Below are 22,231 nucleotides of genomic sequence, written 5' to 3'. Positions count from 1 at the left end.
GCCCCCCGCCGCCCTGCCGGGCCCCCCGCCGGCCTGCCGGGCCCCCCGCCGCCCTGCTGGGCCGGTACCGCACCGACACCCCGCACCATGCACGGCGGGGCCGCCGGCAGCCGCAGGCTGTCATACATCCCACTGCACGAGGGCGGGTGGAGAGGAGGCTCAGGAATGGCCTCATCGATCTCTGCAACCACCTGCAAGGACTTTGTATCCTAGTAGGGGTCATCCTCTTCTCCCGGGTAACAAGGGACAGGATGAGAGGACAGAGTCTTAGGCTGCACCAGGGGAGGTGGGGGTTGGACATTACAGAGAATTTCTTCACAGAAAAGGTGATTAGACATTGGAATGGACTGGGAGAATTTCTTCACAGAGAAGGTGATTAGACATTGGAATGGACTGTCCAGGGAGGTGGTGGAGTCACCATTCCTGGAGGTGGATTTGGCACTTAGTGCCACGGTCTAGTTGACATGATGGTGTTCATTCAGAGGTTGGACTCGATGATCCCAAAGGTCTTTTCCAACCTCATTATTCCTGTGATTCTGTGCCAGCTGAAGACAGGCCTCCCCCAAGCACAGCCTCCATGACATCATGTGGACAAGCCCTGTTTCCTACAGAGCAGCTTTCCACACCTTCCAGCTGCCTCTCAGGGTCCCGCCATGTCCAAGGGCAGCAGGACCCGCTGCAGGAGCACCCATCCTGCAATGCCCTTCTCCAGCAGATGATGCTGAAGCTTACCCTCAGGGCCAGCACACCTCCTCTTAAGATCACTCAAGGGTTGCATGAAGTTTTCTTAATACACATTTAAAAAAAAAAAAAAAAAAAAAAACAAACAAAAAATCCTTACTACCCCAAAAGCAACCAAACCCCACAGCACCACGTACCTAGCAATGCTGTAAGCAGACACTTTCCTTTAGAACACCCAGAGCAGGGCACCCACAGCCATGTTTGCTGATAAGGAACAACTGGCACTTTCTCGCAGTGCTGAGCACATGTCTGCAAAACAGCACAAAGAGAAGCCATGTCTGCCTTCGAGTAGATCCACTTCTTTTTTCTTCTTGTTTTTCTTTTCCCAAGTGTAACATTATTAAAGAGTAAGCATAGGTTTTGCCTCCAAGTATGTATTATAATAATTAAACACAATCACCAGGTGCTTATCCTCTGGTAGCTTTGCCATTTTAAAGGGCAAGAGAAAAAGCAGTGCAGCCCACCAAGGCAGAGATGTCACAGTAGGGTCACTGACAGCAGTTTAACAGGTCCCAAGTTTTGGGCACCAAGGGCCTTCTCTCAGCTGTGTGTCCTTACAGCACCTGATGAAGTGGGGCCAACAATTCCTGCAAACCTCAAGTGAAGCACTGACATGTGCAAGATGGACATTGTGGCCAGCCAGCCACCTCAGCTCTGCAAAATGTCTGTTCTAGACCTGTTCATGAAGGAAATCTGCTAGTTGTGGCTCAAAAGGAATGCCAAAAGGCCCAAAACTCACTGTCATTTAAACAATCTTTTGTCCACTGAATATATTGCGTCAGCTCATTGCAAGAAATCTAACCCATATAATAGTTCAGGATGCCTGCAGTAGACATGCAGGTATCTCTTTTAATTGACTTCCAGTGAAATCCACCAGCAAGATGCATCCTGCTGTCTGGAAGGTCATCTCCTACTCCACTGACTACAGAGAAAAAGTGGTCCCCTGAATTTGGGCAAACTTGACCTAACTGACCTCCTGCCTTTAGCTGACTTGCTGAAGTTGAAATACTACCATAGATAATTTATTAAAAACAACTGAAACTTCAGCTAGCAAGAGAAGAGAGACAAATTATAATTTTTCCCTAAAAATCCTCTACCCTTCAGAGATGCCTGATTAGGGTTTGTTGGCAACTGGGCTCTACACAGCAAAGTGGTTTTGGTACATCAGGAATAAATTCCATGCACATGATGAAAGAAGAATACAGTAAAGGAAATGGTAGCTAAAAATTGAATGGGTCATGTTGGCCATGAATAGGTCTCAGCACAAAAACTGTAATGATTATGCTGCTCATTTTTCTAGACCTTTTGATGTGAGCCTCTGCAGGTCACCTGTCACATTGTTGTGGTTTTGATTCAGTAGTGGAATAGGCACCAGGTCCCATCAGCATTCCTCATCTGCCAGCAACTTTTCCCATAAATTTTCATCAGTAAAAAAATCCCACAAAACAACTAACCAAACCAAACCAAAACCCCAGAAGCTAATGTGCAATTGAATCCTGCAGCAGACAATGAAATTATGGTTTTAATGTAAGCTAATACACTGACCTTTTGATGTGGCAATAAAGCTGAAGTGGGTTAGTCCATACTGGGACATTTTCCAAGTGGATTGACACCTAGTACATCCTCTTTCACTGCATGGATGCCTCCTTAGGGAGGATGAATGTAAAAGAAGATTTTTTTAAGCTTCTAGAAATATACTACTGCTGAGCAGTGTTTGTGTTGGGATTTGGCAAGTCCTTTTATATATCTAGTGGTTTTCTTTTTTTTGTTTTGGTTTTTTTTTTTTTTTTCCTCAATTATCAATTGTAGGTATGTTCCAGAGAAGGCGTTAAGGCCTTCCTTACAAGTTTACAGACCTAAGGTTGCTTTTCTTGGTTATCCTTTTATGGATCTATTGGAAAGACCCTGGAATCTACAAAGGATCTAAAATGCAGAGATCAAAAGCTATGAGGATCAATCCAATTATTGTGTGCTCAACACTGCTCTTCTGCCAGGGAGTTTCTGAATCCATTTTGTTTTCCCAAGGAAAGAAGCAGGATTTCTTTAGAACATTTGTACACAACTCCACTGTGATCTGGGCACAAAAATAACATGGAATATCATGCCCCATATTCCTCCTACCTTGCAGTAAGTATATTGTTATGGTCATCTGCTTGTGCTGTCAGGCTTTGTCCTTCTCAGTCACAGCCATTTTGTCAAAGCTGTTCTGTAAGGTAGTTAAGGGAAGGGCCTGCTCTTCTGTGCATGAACTTCACTGTTTTTAAGAGTTTTAAGGTTATTTATGGCTCCAGCTACATAGCCTAAACAAAGCACCATTAAAGCTTTATACCTCCTAAAGAAAAATACTTTAGCAGGAAGTTACACCCTTCCATAAAGGTATTTTTTTATGTTGAAGAGCATGAGACAGCTTGAAACCCTGAGGTTTAAAAACCTCTTGTTTTCTTTTAGAACCTGCAATATTCTACTTTCCTGCTTGTTTCATTCAGAAACATTCTCACAGAATCACAAAGTGGGTAAGGTTGGAGGGAGCACAGAGGGTCGTCTGGCCCAACCTGCCTGCTCAAGCAGGGCCATCCCAGAGCACATGGCACAGGATTGCACCCAGACAGTTCTTGAATATCTCCAGTGAGAGAGATATTCACAACCTCTTTATTTTTAAACAAGGCATGATGCAGTTTAATATGCATTAAGGAGTATTTTAAGGCCCTACAAGATGAACTAATTTGGTGGTTTGTTTGGTTTTGGGGTTTTTTTTCTGATTTGGTGGGGAGAGAGCTCATATTACAGTTATTAAGAACCTGTTAGCTAAAACATAGCAGAGTAAACCTTTAGTCATAGGCAAATGAATATATCTTTCTAAGGCAAATACCAGCAACAGAGAGCATAGGCAAAGACCAGCTATTGATAAGCAGCTTGTATGACAATCAAATCAGCTTAAGACATCCAAACTAAGAGTTTTAACTAAAATATAATAACTAAGAATTATTTTCATAATAGAGGAAGAAAACTCAAGTAGAGATCAAGAATAAGTTACTAGTTCCCTTACAGTTTACAGTGTCAAGCCTTGAACAGTATAGCATGATGCAAGGATTTCCTCTTTGAATTAAGTTTTTGAAGGCACACTTTTAAAGGAGGTGGAGAGTCACCAGCCTTTTAAAATCACATTCAGAAGGCAGATGCTGTCACTTCACAGCAGTTAGAAAGCAAACCAATGAACTATGTCCTTCTGGCTCTTGTTAGTAGCCTCTTTTTCTTTTTGAGATCATGCACCTTTCTTATCAGAAGGAAGCTTGGAAAAAAACATTCTCTTGTTCTGAAAGCCCTTTTATGCAGAAGGCACTTTATTTGTATCCATGAGAACTCATATTCTTGTCAGAGACCCACAGCCTTTCCTGTACATAAAGATTTAAACTCCTGCTGTGAACACACCAAATTGTTTTAAAGAACAATTCTTACACTTAACCTCCTGAGCAAAGCCCACAGTCACACCCCAGCAGGGATAGTGTCTCTCCAGTGAGAAGGAGCACCTGTGGTTCATGAAGGAGCATGGTGGTTCATGTTCAGCTGCTGTCACAGAATCATAGACTGTGCCGAGCAGAAATCATCTGGATCATCAAGTCCCACTACTGGCTCTGCCCAGGACACCCCAACAATCACACCGAGTGCCTGAGAGCATTGTCTAAACAATTATTGAACTGTGTCAGGCTTGGTGCTGTGACACTTCCCTGAGGAGTCTGTTTCATTGTTCTCTACCCTCTGGGTGAAGAACCAGAATTTTTCTGATATACAGCCTAAACCTCCTGACTCAGCTTCATGCTGTTCCCTTGGGTCCTGCCACTGGTCACGAGAGTGAAGAGATCAGTCCCACCCCTCTGCCTCCCCTCATGAGGATGTTGAGGTCTCCCCTCAGTCTCCTCCAGGCTGAACAAACCCACCTCAGTTACTCCTAATAAGGGTTCTCCTACAGACCCTGCACCATCCTTATGGTGCTCCTTTGGACACCCTCTAATAGTTTAATGTCTTCTTTATGTTATGGCGCCCAAAACTGCCCCCAGCACTTGAGGTAAGGCGTCCCCAGTGCGGAGCAGATCAGGACAATCCCCTCCCTTGCCTGGCTGGCAATGTTTTGTCCCCCAGACAGGGGTGGCTCCAGGGCACTGCTGGCTCATATTCAACTTTCCACTGACCAGGACCCACAGGTCCCTTTCTGTGGTGCTGCTCTCCAGTCTCTCGTCCCCCGGTCTGTCTTTACATTGAGTTGCCCCACGCCACATGCAGAACCTGGCACTTGTCCTTGTTAACTACATACTGTTGGCGATTGCCCATCTCTCTAGATGAGTTCTCTCTGCAGGGCCTCCCTGACCTCAAGGGAGTCATCATCTCCTCCCAGTTTGGTGTCCTCAATAAACTTACTTAGGATTTCTTTAAGCACTGTGTCCAAGGTGTTAATAAAGTTGTTGAAGAGAACTGGGCTGAGGATGGGGCCCTGCAGAACCCCACTAGTGACAGGTCCCCAGCCTGGTGTCACCCCATTCACTGTAACCCTTTGTGCCTGACCCCTGAGCCAGCCCTGCACTTTTTCTCCTGTCAACAAGGATTTTAAACTCAATGACTTTATAGTCGCTGTGGTCAAGATGGCATTGGTCACCACATTGCTCACAAGATCCACTCTGTTGACAAGTAGCAGAACCAGGAGGACATCTCTCTGAGTCAGCTCCCTTAGTAGCTGTTCCATAAAATTGTTGTCCACATCATTTAGGAATTTTCTGGCCCAGGTTGTACCAGCTGTGTGATGCTCCCAGTTAATTTCTGGCAGGTTGAACTTCCCCATAAGAGCAGTTAATTTGGAAGTGCCCCTTAGTTCTTCAAAGAATAATTTGCTGATGTCATCATCCTGCCTGACAGCTCTATAGTAGACTCCCACAATGACACCCACATTGTTTGTTTGCCCCTTGAGGCTTATCCAGAGTCTCTCAACTGTGCCATTGCTAACTGTGAGCTCCACGCTTTCCAGCCCTTCTATTACATACAGTGCCAACCCCTTCCTCTTCTGCCATGTCTAATCCTCCCAAAAAGCCTGTAACCATCCAAACATGTCAATCTGCACCCTCAGGTCTTTTTCTGGCAGGCCACTTTCCAGCCACTCTTGCCCAAGCCTGTAGCACTGCATGGAGTTGTTGTGATCCAAGTGAAGGATCCAGCACTTGGCCTTACTGTATCTCAGACCGCTGGCTCTGGCCCATCAATCACTCCTCAGTCTCACACCATAGATAGAAGACCTAGAACTGAAATTCACTGCTAGAAGTAGACAAGGGGATACTTCTGCCCATGTCAGTCCTCCCTTTCTTGATCAAGATCTCATCTCCTTTGTTTACCTTAGAAAAAAGTGACAGCTCTTGGCCAATAACCACAGCCTGAGGCCTCCCTTCTCTTTTCCACCTCTCTCTGCTGCTGATTCTCTGTACAGCCCCACTTCAGGGAATCTACAATTCTTTTAACACTCTGATATATTTATTTTTGTGCATAATAGTATTTTTTTATTATACTGCCTAACTCACCTTGCTTGGACACAACAATTTGAAGTCTATAGAGGAAAAAGTATAGACCTATGGCACAGCCCATGTCTGCAAGCTGAGATCTGAAGCCTGCTTCTGGACACTAGCCTAGTTTGTTACTCTTATCTATTTGTTTAGGGGCTCTGTTTTTTGGGGGTTTTTTTTGTTGTTTTGTTTTTTGGGGAATTTTTTTTTGTTGTTGTTATTATTCCTTTTCCCTAGCTTACTCATGAAATTGCAATAGTTATTTATTTGCCTTATTGTGCTTAGCTATCAGTCTGCCCACAGAACTTTTGAACAAGTCAAGACCCTTCTGAAGTATTAGTTATACAGCAATAACTCCCGAACAGTATTTTCATCAAAAAAAAGCTGGCTGCAAAAGGTATCCTGTTAAGTCTCAGTTCAGTCTCATTTACTCCAAGACTGATATATCATGACCACACTGTGGGAACAACAGTGCCACAGCAGCATCAGCATGTTCTTTTGATGAGTCATTCCTACATGTTCTAAAAAGCCCAAACCTTCCTTGCAAGTATCACTCAGTAACAGTCACAATATTTTGTGGCTATAAACATGTACCAGAAGTCAATGAAACAAAGAAAGCAGATACTAAATTACTTGATGAGGAAACAGAGTAGTAATTATGACATTTAACACTGATGAAGGCACTCTATCAGAGACATACAAGGATTTATACAGACAGAAAACTAGAATGCAAAGTGAGAATTTAAGCCAGTAGTTACACTAATGCAACCCTTCATACAAACATTTTTGCTTCAGCACAGAGAAGTTACAAAACCCACTAGTTTGTGGTGTTTTGGAGACTGTCTAAGCTAAATTTTAAAAGTTGCATCAGGTCTGAAATAAGCACCCTCAAAAGGAATACTATCAGCTTAACTACGTTAGGTTATCTGTATAGATACAATAATAAAAGCACGATTGATCAAACCTTCTCCTAAAGAATACTGTACAGCTCTCAGCATAGACTTGCTGCTTTGATAAATGTACAGGATAAAATCTGCATTTCAAAGGGAAAGATTTTACTCAGTTCTTGCTCTGGGAAGATGGATGCCTTGTTGCACAAATACCTTTTCACTGCTGTCAGTTAAATAGATCATTTTGTCACCCTGCTTGTTTGGTGGGTGAGAATTAAATCAGCAACTACTTGTAACAACTCAGCTCATACAAATCCATGGAAGCCTATATCCAATGTGCTGAGAGAGTTGGCTGATATCATTTCAAGGCCAATCTCCATGATCTTTGGAAAGCCACAGAGATCAAGGATCCCCAGTGACTGGAGGCAAAAATCCCCACTCATTCATACAGTTTCAGAAAAAGCCATAATAACAACATGGAGAAGATCACTGAGCCCATTTCTTACATTCAAGGATTTCCTGTATTTCAGCTTGCACACACTGCCTTTTGTCCTTTCACTAAGCACCAGCCGAGAAGTCTGGCTCTGTTGCCTTTATTGCCTCCTTCAGCTGTTCATATACCTTGACAAGATCCCCTCTGACTTTTCTTCCTCAGCCTAAACAATCCCAGCTCTAATCCTCTCCTGGTTATTTCAGTCTTCTGGCCTCTTGCTGGTTACCCTGTGGTACAGCCATGCCCTCTCGTAGTGGGAGCTCAGCACTGGACATGCCATTCAGATGTGTCTCACTGGCCCAGCGTGGAGGTGCAACATCACCTCGCTCCTTGCTGTCAACACCGTGCCTGATGCAGCCCAGGAAGCTCTGAGTTTCCGAGCCAGCTCCTTCACCAGTTACAGCTGCATCCCATAAAACTGTGTATGGTGCATTTCTTTAAGCATTTCTTACCTTGAGACCTCTCATCCAAGGGTTGATCTTCATTGCTTTCACATTTCCCACAAGCGTCAGGGGCCTGCAGTCCCGAAGGGTGGCCCTCCCAGCAGACACCAAGGCAAAGACATGGAATACCTCAGCCTTCTCCATGTCCTTTGTCACATGGATTGTGGTCCCCTCCACATCCCTTGCCAAGTTCAGCTGCAGGTGGCTTTGCTTTGCCTGCCCTAACCCTATCCCTGGGCATCTGCAAAGGGTCTCTGCCCCCTTCACAGGATACCTGTACTGGCAGCTTTTTTCCATACAGATTTTTTCATGGTGGTGCATGGCAGTGGGGCATAAGTTGAAACAAGAGAGGTTCAGCCAAGATACAGAAAAAATTCCCGCCCCCCCTTTCATGTGGTTTTTATCTGTGTCCTGTTCACCTACAGAATTCCTGCATGTTGGTCAGGAAAGGCAGCAGTCAGCAGAGATGTGCAACACTGCTCAGATGCACATTACCACCTGATCAGCAATGCAAACCAAGTCCTACAGCAACTGCTGTACTAAAGCAAGCAATGAGACACGCAGTACTTGGACCTGCCACCTGAAGAGGATGCTCAGGCATTTGGATTTTCATTAACCTGTAACATTAAAGAACAGACTGACAGTTTTTAATAGGCCATTTTTTATTGAGTTAAGATCATGTTTCCCCACAGCGCGCAGAACGCACTATGAAAACAAAATACAGAAGATCACTTTAGTAAATACACACTGGTTAAGCAATGCTACCTTTTTTGGCAAAGTGCTGTATTTTGTCTGTTTTCAGCTTGTGTTAAACTATTAAAAATAAGAGCCACAGATTCTTCCATATCAAAAGGACTGCTACAAATAGAGAAGTGGCTCTGGAGAGAAGCTGCCATATATGCATAGACTGACGTACAGTATTAATCCCAACTGAAATGTCCCTTTTGAATCTTCAAGTTTGCTGTGTAGAAGGCACAGTTTAAAATGCAAATCTGTCCATTGACCAATACATATGAAAATACAATTTCAGCAAGATTCATGAATATCAATCAGTATGAGACAGTGCAAGGCCTCCACTTTTACAAGAAAAAACACACACTTTAATACAATTCAAAAAACCATATAAAAAGCCACACAGCTCACTATTAAAACAGTAAACCAAAACAAATCTAATTGCCCAATAGCTCCAGGCACAAAACAGGGCTAGACCAACATAAATATGTAAAACAAATTAACAAAAAGCCATTGATGTAGTACTATCTCACACAATAATATGGTTTTCAATATTACAAATTGAGAAGCACAGCTTTGTGCAACAAAATAGTTTATATCCTGAAAGATATAGGTTTTCATCACCAGAAAGTCATCTAGTAATGCAGTATAAAAAGATCAGTATCTCCCAACTCTAGGAGCAGTCTAAAGTTGCATTTACTTGCCTACTGAGAAGAACAGACCAAGGCTCTCATTTTAATGCCTGGGAGCCTTACTCTCAGCTCCATCTCCCTATTAGGAGTTAAGGGATTACTTAGTCCTTCCAACACAGGGAGGTGGAGACTCCATCTTCCTTCATTGCACTTTAAGAAAATTAAAGCTGAAGGAAAGTAGTTACTTTTATATAAAGAAAAGTAATACAGGAAAGCAAAGAATTTTCCTGAGCTAGAAAGTTGGCAGTGAGGATAAGGAAGTTTAAGCTAGACAAAAAGTTGGAGTGATAAAGGTAGATAATCTGAGGCAAGTAAGAGTACTTGTGAACGGGTAAGAGACTGGTGAAACTACAGCTATTTGCAGATAAACCAAAGTGTTTGGACCACATGAGAATTGTTGTATGGACATGGGCACATACTGCTAAAACAGCAGTAACAAAATATCTCTTTTGGAAAATCACAGTGTGACCAATTTTGTTTTCTTTCAGTGTCCATATGAATTGAATTTGTCAAAAAAAAAATCCCAAAAAACAATAACAAAACTCCAAAAACTAGTGTATCCAGGAAAGCACCTCTTGCTTTTGTACATTTAATTATTTTCAACATCCCTTTGTGACAATCCTAATTGCAGTGAAACATAAGTTACAAATGCTGTTCCCTGTATGCTAAGTAGGTTCCACAACAATTCCAGCTGCAGAACACACAACAGTACCACTACATCAAGGTCAATTTGAATTGCTGGGGTTTTGCTTCAGTGAAATTGAAGCATCTGGCTGAATTTAAATACTTCATAGGTCTTGAACAATTTACATTATTGACCTTGTCTTATTTCAAAGACTCCTCACATGACTCCTTGTACCAACTTCTGTGTAAGGACTACTGGAAGACACAGCTGAGTGTAATGTTAACACTGTAATGCCCTAGGCACTAAACACATGGGAAAACAGCAAGTCACATTAAGCACTGGCAGAAAGGAAGATACACTTACTTTTGGTTCCCCCCTTCTTTCACTGAAGATTTCTGATTCCTTACTTCCATTCCCATTTAATCCACTTCCCAGATTGATCTATCAGGGTTCAGGCTGCTGTGTAACACAGCTTTTGTTAACAGGTGAACTTTACTTCACCTGTAGTTGTAGTTGGCAGTGCCTGCCAACTTCCAAAACATCTTGCTCAGTGTTGTTAAGGAAACTACTTGATAGTTTTGAATGGCTTTTCTTTCCTGTTGGCCCATGGAATTGCTATTAAGTCCTTCTGCCTCCAGTGGGCTAGGAGAACAACCATGGCTGATGATCAATTTTTATACACTGTTATCACTGTGTTTAGCTCAGCATCCACTTCTCCCTGCCTCACACTGCCCTTCATTTCCAGTCCCCATTAACTTGGATTTCATTTTCATAGAGAAAAAGAAAGACAATTAGGAGAACTTTGAATAAAAGCTTCCTTCTAGCTCCTTCTGAGCTACTCTCAATCTGTGAATATGAGACAATCTAATAGCAATTTGTAGCTCAGAAATAGTTGTCCATCAGCCTGACTTCTTTGAAGAGCAGTCTGCTACTGATAGGATTAAAAGAATGGTCAATCCACCACCTTGCTCTTTTAACTAGACTAGAGACTAAATGAGATAGGGTAGGGGAAACACGTGCTTCAAAGACAGAAATAGAGAAATTCAAACTTGACCTAGTAAAACCCAGTTCAGTTCTCTGTGTTGTGCATCTGCACCTTACCCAAGGGTTCACTTTTCTTCCCACTCCACTGTGAGGTACTACATCTGTAACACCGGTGCCATATCGTACTGCAACAATATTGGTGGGACATTTAACCCTCTTTCAATAGCCACATCACACCCAGCACACCTACACAGACCCCACTAACACAAGTAAGTTCTAGGAATTTAGATGAGATATCCTTCTTGAAACAGCTCAGCGCAGCTATGTAATATCCACTGGCAGCTATAGAATTTCCTTGTCAGCAAGTAATCATATATGCTGAATACAGACAGATACACAAGCTGTCAAGTACTGGTCATTAAAGCACATGGCTAACCTCAAATTTTCTAACTTCGTTTTGATTAATGAAAAATGTAACTGATTTCCACCTCAGTTAAATTTTTTTAAAATACCAACTAAGAACCCATCTATACATCAAAGTTTATAGAACAGCACACAAACTATCATACTGATAGGCTTCCAAGACATTGATATTTAACATCAACATTTAGAATTGATGCAAAATGTTTGGAGATTTATGTGTCTTTTAAAAATAATGCAACACTAGTTACGATTGTGTTTGAGGGATTGACAATCAGCTTCAGATTGACCACACTTACCTACACATGAAAACAAAAGCAACCTAAGAAACAATTAGACCATAGATTAAAACCACAAGAACCATCAGTAATTGAACTGACGCTGGCAAGGCTGGTGAACAAACAGTCCGTTGTGCTTGATTTGCCGAGAGTGGCAATCCCTGGTAAGGTTTTGGCGACGGAGACTGTTTCTGCTGAGATAGTGTCTTTCATGATGTTCTTTTATCCAGTGGGTAGGACGAAAGCTCTTGTTTTTTTCCAGAAAAGTTGAACTAGTAGCAAGAGCCGTGACATAGCAGTGAACACGCTGTCCTGTTTCATTTCGGGCCTCCTGTCTGGAAATGCAACAGGTAGGTATCAGTCACCACTGAGGTGCATTGGAAAGACCAGCAAAACAAAGGGTAGAACATGGACATCAGCATCCAGCATTTCAAAGGGTACCCTTATTCTACTGGACAGAGATTTGGGCTGAGGTAAGGTCAAGCCACTTACCACACTGGTAACATGTAGTAACACGTAGTGCTGCTAAATCACTTTCTGTGTGAGGGCCCCACAACAGCCTTAGGACTGTCAGCATCTTACTCTACCGTGTTCTTTCTTCCCCGTACCACCTCCCTAAGCCCAAGATGCAATACAGATCAGAAATATAAGGCAATGTGTGTCACACTGCTCCAGCTTTAGAAGACTTGAGAGTTATTTGCTAGGCTAAGTTTGGTTTAAAATCATCTTGAACATAGGTGGTTCAGCCTGAAAACAGAAGCACACTAACAAAAGTGCATTTCAATTGCAAGCACACAAGTATATCCAAACAATGTTCATGCAGAGGAATGGAAAGGCAGACCAGCTGTGACACACATGAAAAATAACTTAGAAGGATTGTTCCTCAACCAGCCCTCTAAATTTCATGAGCAGTGAGTCAGCAGTTTTGGCAAACCCTTGCTTCATCATGCACTAGTGAAAAACAAACCAGCAGCCTATGCAAGCAGCAACTGACATATTGAAAAAGGACTTCCCTACTTGACAGAACAATCACTGGCATTTCCTGAAACTTCCAAAGTAAAGTTAAAAATAGCCTAGCCATTTTAAAAGCAAAGCAAAACCCTAATCTGAGTGCTAGAGCTGGTGTGAGACCAGTGGCAGCAGAGTTTCTTGCCTCCTCTCTCCCCAGTCAGGGCCCAATAACCAGCTGTCAACTGATCAGTGATGCCCAGAAAAGATGTCTGCAAGACCAGGAACTTGCCCAGGCATGAGCAAGAGGTCTCTTGGGAAGTCTGTCTTTCAACACTAGCATGACTTTATGATAAAGTCTCTTCTGGAAGAGCTTCACTTGCAATTATTGTAGGATGTCTCTGTAGACATAAGTCGGGTCTGCCATGCCCATGGTACACCCTTTGTAGCCTTACTCTGGGAGGCTGCAGGTGCCTGACATGAAGTAAGCTCTTCTGCCTCCTCCCACTGCACACTGGAGGAAAATACTCCTTGTTATCAAGGGAATAATCCCTCCCTTCTACTTTTTATTTTAAATATCCTAATCTTGCTTCTGGATCCTTGGGTAGTTTGATATGATTGACTGAAGACTAGAGACTGCAGAACAGTCATATGTGACATGCTGGTCTTTCCCTGTTTATTCACTGGATATTGTCCTAAACCTAGCACTTGAAATACCAAGCAAAAAGTAAGTCAGTAACAAGCGCAAATCAATTCACAGTGCCTTGTAAATACATTCTTTGCAGTTTAATTTACATGAGGGTACCTGCAAATATGTGACTACTGTTTTTGTTGTGGAGTGATCCCCTAGTGCATCCAACAGTGCTGGAGGTGGAACTGCAAGTGAAGCCTTTCTAGGGAAAGGCTATTACAGAGCCAGGAAGCCACACCACAGTTATTGCAACCTGTATTTCCTAAGTATACCCTTAGGTAGCAAAGGGCAGCAACTGCTAATACAAACTGTTGTGGTTTTGCTATGGAAAAATATGACTAATCTGACAAATAGGGAAGTTTATACAATATCCTTTCGCTTTGAAAGGAATTTAAAATGAAAAAAAGATTTCCTCCACAAAAGGAGAAAAACTGGTTTAAACTTGCTGGCTGAAAATAGTTTAGCTTTTCCCCCCTCTTATCAAATAATCTTCCAGCAATGGTTTGCAAACCAACGCTCTTCTATTTGTCACCAAAGTGACACTGGGATAGCAGAGGTGGTTTGAGTTAGCTAAATGGCCACATACTCTTCCAAAATGCAGCCTTTCCATACCTTAGGTGCATTTGGTAGGCTGGCACGAGTGAGCTCCGTGCACTGAGAGAACAGGGTTGATGAGACTCCATCATATTGTCAAAATGGAATTTTACAGGAGCTGTGTCTGCAGCATCACTCCATAGATTTGCTGCTGCACTTCCAGTGTCTGTTTTGCTAGAAAGCAGAAGTGTCCTGCTCATTGTGCTACACAACCACAGCTCACAAGAAACATTAAAGGCTTCGGACTCCCAACCCCAATTATTTCAGTAATTTTTCTGCACTTAGCATTTTGGCTTGTTAAAGCAGATGTAGTTAGGCTTGATCAAGTAATCATTTGGCACAAAGGTTAGTCCTAAAACCAGTATTGCTTTGGCAGACAAGGCTCTAGAGGAAGCAGTGTTGCTAGCAGCCTGATCAAACAAAAAGCACTGTTCCAAAACAGTAGTACTTACTGTGCCAGTGTGCCTTAAGCAGCTTTTCTTGGCCCTACAATATTAAACGGCCAACCATTAAACCACTAGAGACTTCATAACAGCTTTTGAAACTTACTCCAATATCAGTGTAACCAATGTCCACAAATTCTGCACTCTACCTCAGCTTTACACTTAAGTCTCACCCCAGCTGTCACACAAAATACCCTGTAGAAGAGCCTAGATCCTCTAACAAAGCAACAGCATAGAGTACAGTGTGAAGAAACTTAATTACACACCAGCTGAAGAGCACACCTCTAGCTTCCCCAGCAATTGAAGCAGCTTAACTGAACTGTATAACAGAAAACAGGATTCTTCTCTGGCTGAATTTACATCAGGATCCCCAGTTCAAGTGACTGAAAAGTCAGTCTCCAACTTTTAAGTGTTACTATCCACTGCAAGTTGGTATTTTAGATAAAGTGGCTTACTGTCTTTTGCTAGGGCATGTCTTGCAGCCTACAGCACTCTTGCAGATTCCTTCAGACCCTTATTTTAAAAGTGCTATCTGCTCTTAGTTTCCCCCAATTTAACTTAAACTAGACCCTGATGCTTAACATGATAAACTGTCCTCCCCAAATAATTATACAGATCCCATGCCCATATCAACAGCATCAGTACTATACTTCAACATAATAATGAGCAACATGTCATCTCAAAGTCACTTGTTTGTTTGAATTAAAAACTTAAATATGGCAAAGGGCTGATCAGACAAGCCAATAGGCACCTACCTACAGCAACTCAATTGCTATACTTATTTCTTCCTGTACATCAAAGCATAGTATACTGTGATTTTTTTCTTTAGTGTTATCGTTTCTAAATTTAAGAACTAGATGGCATGAAAAGTCAGTCTTTGTTACTAACTGGGATCCACAAAACACCCAATTATTTCAAAACCAATGAACGCACAGGGTCATAATGGCAAATAAATAATCCATTTGCATACAGCCATGTATACTATACTGCTATAGTTGCATACACCAACATCAAAGAATGGCAGTGCATGGCAAACGTGCCTCTACAATAAAACCACACAGACAGATTTTTAGGACCAAAAAGCACTTAATTCGCTAAAAGCAGAAGTGTGCAGCACAGCTTTTCACATTGAGGGGAATAAGTCTTGTGGAATCTTTCAGTTTACTTTTGCTCCACAAGCCCCTTGTGGGTAAATTCCATCCTGTCCTTATCTATCACTAGGTTGGGGAATGAAAAAAACCCACCAAAGTAACCTCCTACCTAAACCCCAAGCCACTTCCCTGTCAGGATTATTAAAGTTCTATACTTCAACTCACAAGGTGACTGAAAAAATACTGACTAGCAGTTATGAAAAACACACATAGCTGTGAAGGGGGCAAAGTGCTTTCATATCTGTGTTCCTGGCTATACAGTTAACTGCCACCAGTTTACACAGGACTGGAACATACTCTGCAAGGGAGTAATAAGGCTCCATGAATATTCACTGCAGTGCCAAAATGCATACCCAACTGTTTGCCAATGTGGCCATCTTGTGTAACATTTTTCTGAGCAGGCAGGCACCTGACCACTCTACACACTTTGTGTGGTATTCATGCTTTATTCACCTCCTCTGAAATAGGCTGGAAAATTCAGTATTAAGTGTCTAAGCTGATCAAGGAGAAACCAGATATTTTCAGCACCAGAGCTCCTTGACAAGAGAATTCAGACATACCTGGGACTACCTGGGCTGTGAAACTCCTCATCCCCACATCCAGTCTCATTAAGGCCGTGACAGGTATTGTGGACAGCATACACAGACATGCTGGGATGCTCTATTAAGAGGTTCTCCATCGGACTGGTCTCCACTTTGATAGTGGTTAATCCACCTGCAGTAAAACATGGGGGAGGGGTAATAAACCAGCTCTCCTCCATAGGACATGACTCAAACTGGATGAAGCAAGACTCGCTGGCCTCCGGCAAGTGTTCCAAGGGAGACGATAAACAAGAGAAGACGGGTGAGCTGTCCGTGGCTGATGCTTCAACAAGGTCTCCTTCCTCCACGGAGCAATTAGTACAAGTGTCTGCTGCAGGGGACCATTCGTCAGTGGAGAGGAACCATGGATGTTGGTGATCACAGAAGGTCGAAAACAACAGAGTTGCACACAGCCAGAAATGGGATATGAAAAAAATAATTAAAAAAAAAAAAAAAGCTCGGTTAGCACATACACAAGTCTTTACTTTTTAAAAGCAGGGGAGGGGAAAAGGGAGCTCCCATTAGACATGTGAAACAACTGTTATCAGTAAAGCTATATAATTGTGAAATAAGTCAAATATATTTTATTTGTACAAGTGGTTCTGCTGAAGCCTGTGTCAGGCTTCTAAACCTGACATCATTTTTCTCACCAATTTACATAACATGCAACATTTGTTTGGAAAACACCCTACACTCTAATCCCATACTGGTTTTGCTGAGATAAACTTTCCCCAAGCTACTGGTTTGTTCACATGGAAGTAAGACAAGCAAGAGCCAGAGCAAGACAAAGGCAGAACTTATGTCTGACAGGCATCTTACCTATAAAGTCAACCAGAATCCACTCGTCATCTTCTTTCTCACTGAACTCTGGCTCTTGGCTGGACAAGCTATCAATCTCTCCCATGAGCATGTTATTTAACCTCTGGAACATTAGTAAGGCAGGAACAAGACTTTGGCTGGTAGGTCTTTATATCCAAGGTTCAAGGCACAGCTCACACTACTAGCAGAGTGGCACAGACTTGAGATTAAAGTGCATAGATGCTTTATCAGCTTAGGTACAGGACATGCAAAAGCATGACTTGTAAACAGTTTACGTGAGACCTGTAAAAAATGATGACAAGCATCTTAATGACAAAACCATGGGTAACATCCCTAGGGAAACAAATCAGAAGCCCCTTATTAGTGCAGTCTGAGGTACCAGTGAACAGTTTTCCCTGAAGAGGAGAGGCAGCTTCAGTGGCATTTGCCATCCCCTCCCAGCTAGATACATACACAAAATTCAATCCTAGGTCTCTCCTGGGAGCTGATTGCCTTTGTCTCAGACCTCCTCCCCAAAAAATGGTCTGTTTAGGTGTCAGTCCCACCTTCTTCTAAGGTAGGAGGTGTACAGGACTCTTGCATCTATATTCCCTCAGTGTCCTCCCTGTCTGAGAGACACCAAGGGCAAGGGCATGTCTTCTGCTCACCTCCCCTGCTGACACAGAGGAGCCCTGTGAGGGCTCCCAGGGAAGCCCAAAGCAGTGTTTCTTCTCAGTTCCACCCTGACTGCAGGTTAACACAGTAGCAAGGCACATCCTGTCTTCAGGTTCAAAGTACACCACAGAGTTACCAGTGAGATCATTTTCACAGCAACCACCCAACTAGCCACATATCCCAAGTCTAAGGAACATGGAAAGGTATTGGATATGTTTAACTAAACCCAGTGCTTATTTCTCAATTCACTCCCCTAAATCTACATGTAATTGGTCACTGTAAGCCTGACCTCTGCATCTGGCAGTTAAGATGAAAAATCCCATTAGTAGCAAGAAACTGAGTGTTTAAACACCCCAGAACAGCTTTTGATATTTATGTATGAGCCAATAAATACAAGCCATTAAAGCAGGTGAAAAAGCAAAAACTATGGGGAAAGCATTCACCAACTTAACTACAAGATATTTTTGTCCATAGCAATATTTGAATCATCACAGTCGGTCAGAATCATTACAGATTAAATACCTGTTTGACAATTAAATAGAAAAGAATATATCCATGTAAGACAGTATGAGTGCCTGCATTCACAAAGGGAGCAAGACAGTAGATAAACACAGATATTAAAAGATACAACCCATAAAGAATATTATTTATATATAGGCCAGTATACCGTACTTCACCCTAAAACTCTCAGGCCACACTAAAGAGTCATTTGGGCCTCCTCTGTCATCTTATCCCAGGAAACCAGACCCCATCACCCACTCGTTCAAGGTAAGGACAAACACTCGCTCCATGCGGCACTGCTCCTGTACACATTTATGCAGCTTCCTCCTTATTCAGACAGCACAGAAGGATAGGAGCAGAATTTAAAGTAGTCTTCAGGAGCAATATGAAAAGGTACAGTGAAACTCAAGAAGTTATGCTCAAGAGAAATGACTGACTGCAGGAAAACACAAGACTAGAAACAACAGGCTCAGCTGCAGTAGTGATACAGGTCTATTTTTAAGGACCACACTTGAAAATGAAACATCAAGTGTCTCCTAAAGAGAGCTACAAAAATTATCAGAAGTCTAAAGAAACTCAACAAAATTTTAAAAATTGAAAAGCTTAATAGAGGGAAGGAAAAAATTACAACAGTGGTCATTTATGTGAAGAAAGAGGCAAACATTTATTGTCTTCTTTTATACCCAGAGCAAGCAGAAGTGGCTTTAAACTGCAGCAAAGTTCAACTTTCAGTGGTTACTAGCAGGAAACACTTTTAACCATTAAGGTTGCTAAGCCCTGGATGGGTTACCTAAGGAAATGCCAAATGCCTACAGTGCCTAAACAACTTCTTGAGAAGGTCTGAGTGCTTCAGTTATAGGCAGAGCTTACTATGGATGAGGAAATGAACTCTAAGTGAAAGCTTGAAGTCTGTAGTTTTCCAGTCACCTTCCACATCCTTCCCTAACTCTCTCCTGGCACCAGGCCTATGAAAAAATGAGTTTGTTTTTTCTTTAGGCTAACTAGTAAGCCATTGTGTGGCTGCTGATCAGCACTGGCTTTCCCTGTACTCCCACAGACGTGTGTTGCCTCTTTCCTAGATCAAGCCTGGAGGTACCTTCAGGCAGAGGCTGTCTGTTTGTTCTGTGCAGAGTGGAGCAAGAGGAGAGCTCACACTCCTCTAGCAAGGCTCCTAAGGCATCACGGCAACATAAACTAATTATCCTCTAACAAGTAAGAGAGACATCACTGCTCCTGAGAATGTGAGCTAAACAAACCTCAGCTTGTGACCCACAAATGACTTTCTGTAGATCAAAAGCAGTTTGTCCCATTTTTCCCTTCCCCCACCTCAAGGAGGATCCAAAAAAACATCTGAATCATTTTGTCCTGGTTTCATCTCCAGCTGGGCTTAAAACCACGGCACATTTAGAAAGTGGTTGATGCTTTGACATCCTTTTGGACAAGTGCCTTTAAAAAGGCCACGCTTGTGTGCTATTGTGCAAGTCAGACAGCAAAAGAGAAGTCAGGCTGTTATCAAGGGCCATCGTCCGGGGAGGAAAACAGGACAGAGACCGAGAGAGGCTTTCGAGTTCTTAGTCAGGAACTGTCAGCGGCAGGAAAACACAAGCCTGGGAACAACTGACTCAGCTACAGCAATGATTAAGAGGCTGTTACAGATAACACACCGAATGAATGTCAACAATACAGTATCGCTGCAATAAAAAAGTATTTTTTCCTTATTTGTATTTTTTTTGTTTGTTTCTAACCTAACAAAGGAGATGAGGTACGTGCTAGGCAAAAAGGGAACACAACCAAACACGACCCCCCCGGCCGCAGCGCGGTCCCGTGCGAGCCGAGCCGCCGCTGCCCCGCGCCCCCGCTCGCAGCTCCGCGGCCGCCGCCAGGAGGCTCCACACGGCCGCGGGCTGACCGGCACAGCCCGGAGCTGCGCACCTTCCCGGCTCCGCTCCCGAGCCCGCCCGGGAGGCGGACGGCCGAGACCACCGGCTGCTCCACAGCCGGGAAAACGCCAAAAGCCCCCGGCCTCGGCGCCCTCCCAGCCGAGAGAAGCCGGGATGGGCGCACGGGAAAACCGGGACTCCGCCGCCGCCGCCGCTCTCCACCGCTCAGGGGGCGGGAAACCACCCCACCCGGGACACCGGCAGCGCGCCCGGTGCCCGCAGCTCCCCGCACGACGAACTCACCCGGACCGCGGCGCCCCCAGCCCGCGCCCCGCCGCCTCCGCGGAGCCCTTTGTTGTCAGGGCCCGGCGCAGCTGACGGACCGGCCGCCGGCCACGCCCCCCCGCTCCTCCGCCAATGGGCGCCGCCGCCGCCTGTCGCTAACGCACGTGACGGGCGGGCGGGGAGCGGAGGGGGCGGGGCGGATCCGCCGGGCCCCGCCCCCCGCCCCGCCCCCGCGGGTAGTGGCGGATGGGGCGGGCAGGGAGCGGGCCGGGAGCGGGTCGTGGTGGCGTTCCGAAAGCCTGCCGTGGACAGGGACACCGCCAGACCAGGCTGCCCACAGCCCGTCTAACCTGGCCTTGAGCGCTTCGAGGCATGGGGCAGCCACAGCTTCTCTGGGAAACCTGTTCCAGTGCCTCACCACCCTCACCGTGGAAAACTTTATGGTCTCCCTGGAGCCTTCTCACGGCTAAACAATCCCAATTCTCAGTATTTCTTCACAGGAGAGGTGATCCATCCCTCCAGTCGTCTTGGTGTCACTCCCCTGAACTTGCTCCAACAGGTCACAGAATCCCAGAACAGGTGAGGTTGGAAGGGAGCACAAAGGGTCATCACCTCCCTGCGCAAGCAGGGCCATCCCAGAGCACACGGCACAGGATTGGATCCGGATGCGTCTTGAATATCTCCAGTGAGGGAGACTCCACCACCTCTCTGGGCAGCCTGTTCCCATGCTCAGTCACCCACAGAGTAAAGAAGTTTTTCTCATATTCAGGTGGAACTTCTGTGCATCAGTTTCTGCCCGTTCCCTCTTGTCCTCTTGCCTGGCACCATCGTGAAGAGCCTGGTCCTTCCTCTTGACAGCCTCCCTTCAGAGACTGATAGACATTGATGAGGACCCCTCTTAGGTGCCTCCTCTTGAGGCTGAATAGCCCAACTCTCAGCCTTCCTTAATAAGAAAGATGCTCCAGTCCCTTGACTAACTTTGTAGCTCTCTGCTAGACCAGGCTCTCTGCTCCAGGAACTTCGTTATCTCTCTTGTGCTGAGGACCATATCCTTCCTGTGCTGAGGATTAGGTGTAGGACTCCAAGTAAGGTCTTAGGAGAGCACAGTATGGGAGAAGAATCACATCTCTCTCTGAACATTTATTAGGCTGAAACACCTTAGCTGAGCTGTAAAGTTACCAAGTCACAGATGTAAAGCCCTAGAAAACTCATGCACTAGATCACTTACCCCATCTTTTTAGGAAAGAGATAGAAGAGGCAATGAATGTAAATGAAGCACTTTTTGTTTTAGCTGCTCATCTCTCAGAAAGGAATTTCCAGACAGTGAAGTTACAGTCCAGGAGAGCTGGTGTGGTTGTGCTGCACACCTTCAGCCACTTATACAACTGAGTATATCGCATAATTAATGGTCACTTCAGACTGCACTGAGTACTGGATGGGCAAAGATCTGTGTCCTTCAGAAGATGCTGACACAAATCACTGATATGTTTGCAAACAGCATTTTACATGCAACATGTCCTACCAATTTAGGATATTTCACAGTTTCAGTTGTGCTGTGGAACTTGGTTTATTACAAAATAATTGCATTTTGTAATACAATACTATGTGTGCAGCACGAGTGTGTCGGTTGCTAGAGTCCAGATAAACTTGATCTTCTAACCTCAATGTTTAATGATATCTTCTTTTGTCAACTTTTTTCCATTCTCTTTTTTCCCCTTCATTTTCTAGTAAGGACAAAGCTTCTCTATGTAAAACAAAGTAGAGAAAGTAGATTTTAGAACAGTGCTGCAAAGTGCCTTCCTGTGGCTGGGAATAGGCTGTGTGAGTTGATCAAGAGACTCCCTAG

At 43.9% G+C, this 22,231-nt stretch overlaps 1 protein-coding gene across 4 annotated transcripts; it reads right to left on the bottom strand.

Moving 5' to 3' along the window:
• Positions 1–8,751: 8,751 nt before the first annotated feature.
• Positions 8,752–20,513, bottom strand: TP53INP1 (tumor protein p53 inducible nuclear protein 1). Of its 4 annotated transcripts, none has more exons than XM_041464413.1 (5): positions 20,404–20,502; positions 17,066–17,347; positions 16,226–16,577; positions 14,524–14,557; positions 12,098–12,173 (listed from the first exon to the last, which is right to left on the bottom strand). In XM_041464413.1, the coding sequence occupies exons 2-5, from the start codon at positions 17,175–17,177 to the stop codon at positions 12,156–12,158; spliced, it is 516 nt and encodes a 171-aa protein (XP_041320347.1). In that variant the 5' UTR covers positions 17,178–17,347; positions 20,404–20,502; the 3' UTR covers positions 12,098–12,155. The 4 variants fall into 4 exon arrangements, with proteins under 4 accessions (XP_041320345.1, XP_041320346.1, XP_041320347.1 ...); XM_041464414.1 differs by having other exon boundaries at positions 16,226–16,574; XM_041464411.1 differs by lacking the exon at positions 14,524–14,557 and having other exon boundaries at positions 8,752–12,173; positions 20,404–20,513.
• Between the last annotated feature and the right edge of the window lie 1,718 nt (positions 20,514–22,231).

Source organism: Pyrgilauda ruficollis, unplaced genomic scaffold (assembly GCF_017590135.1).
Source record: "Pyrgilauda ruficollis isolate IOZ18807 unplaced genomic scaffold, ASM1759013v1 scaffold18, whole genome shotgun sequence".
Taxonomy (NCBI): Eukaryota; Metazoa; Chordata; class Aves; order Passeriformes; family Passeridae; genus Pyrgilauda; species Pyrgilauda ruficollis.
The sequence above is the reverse complement of the archived record's forward strand: the minus strand, read 5'-3'. Positions and strand labels throughout refer to the sequence as shown.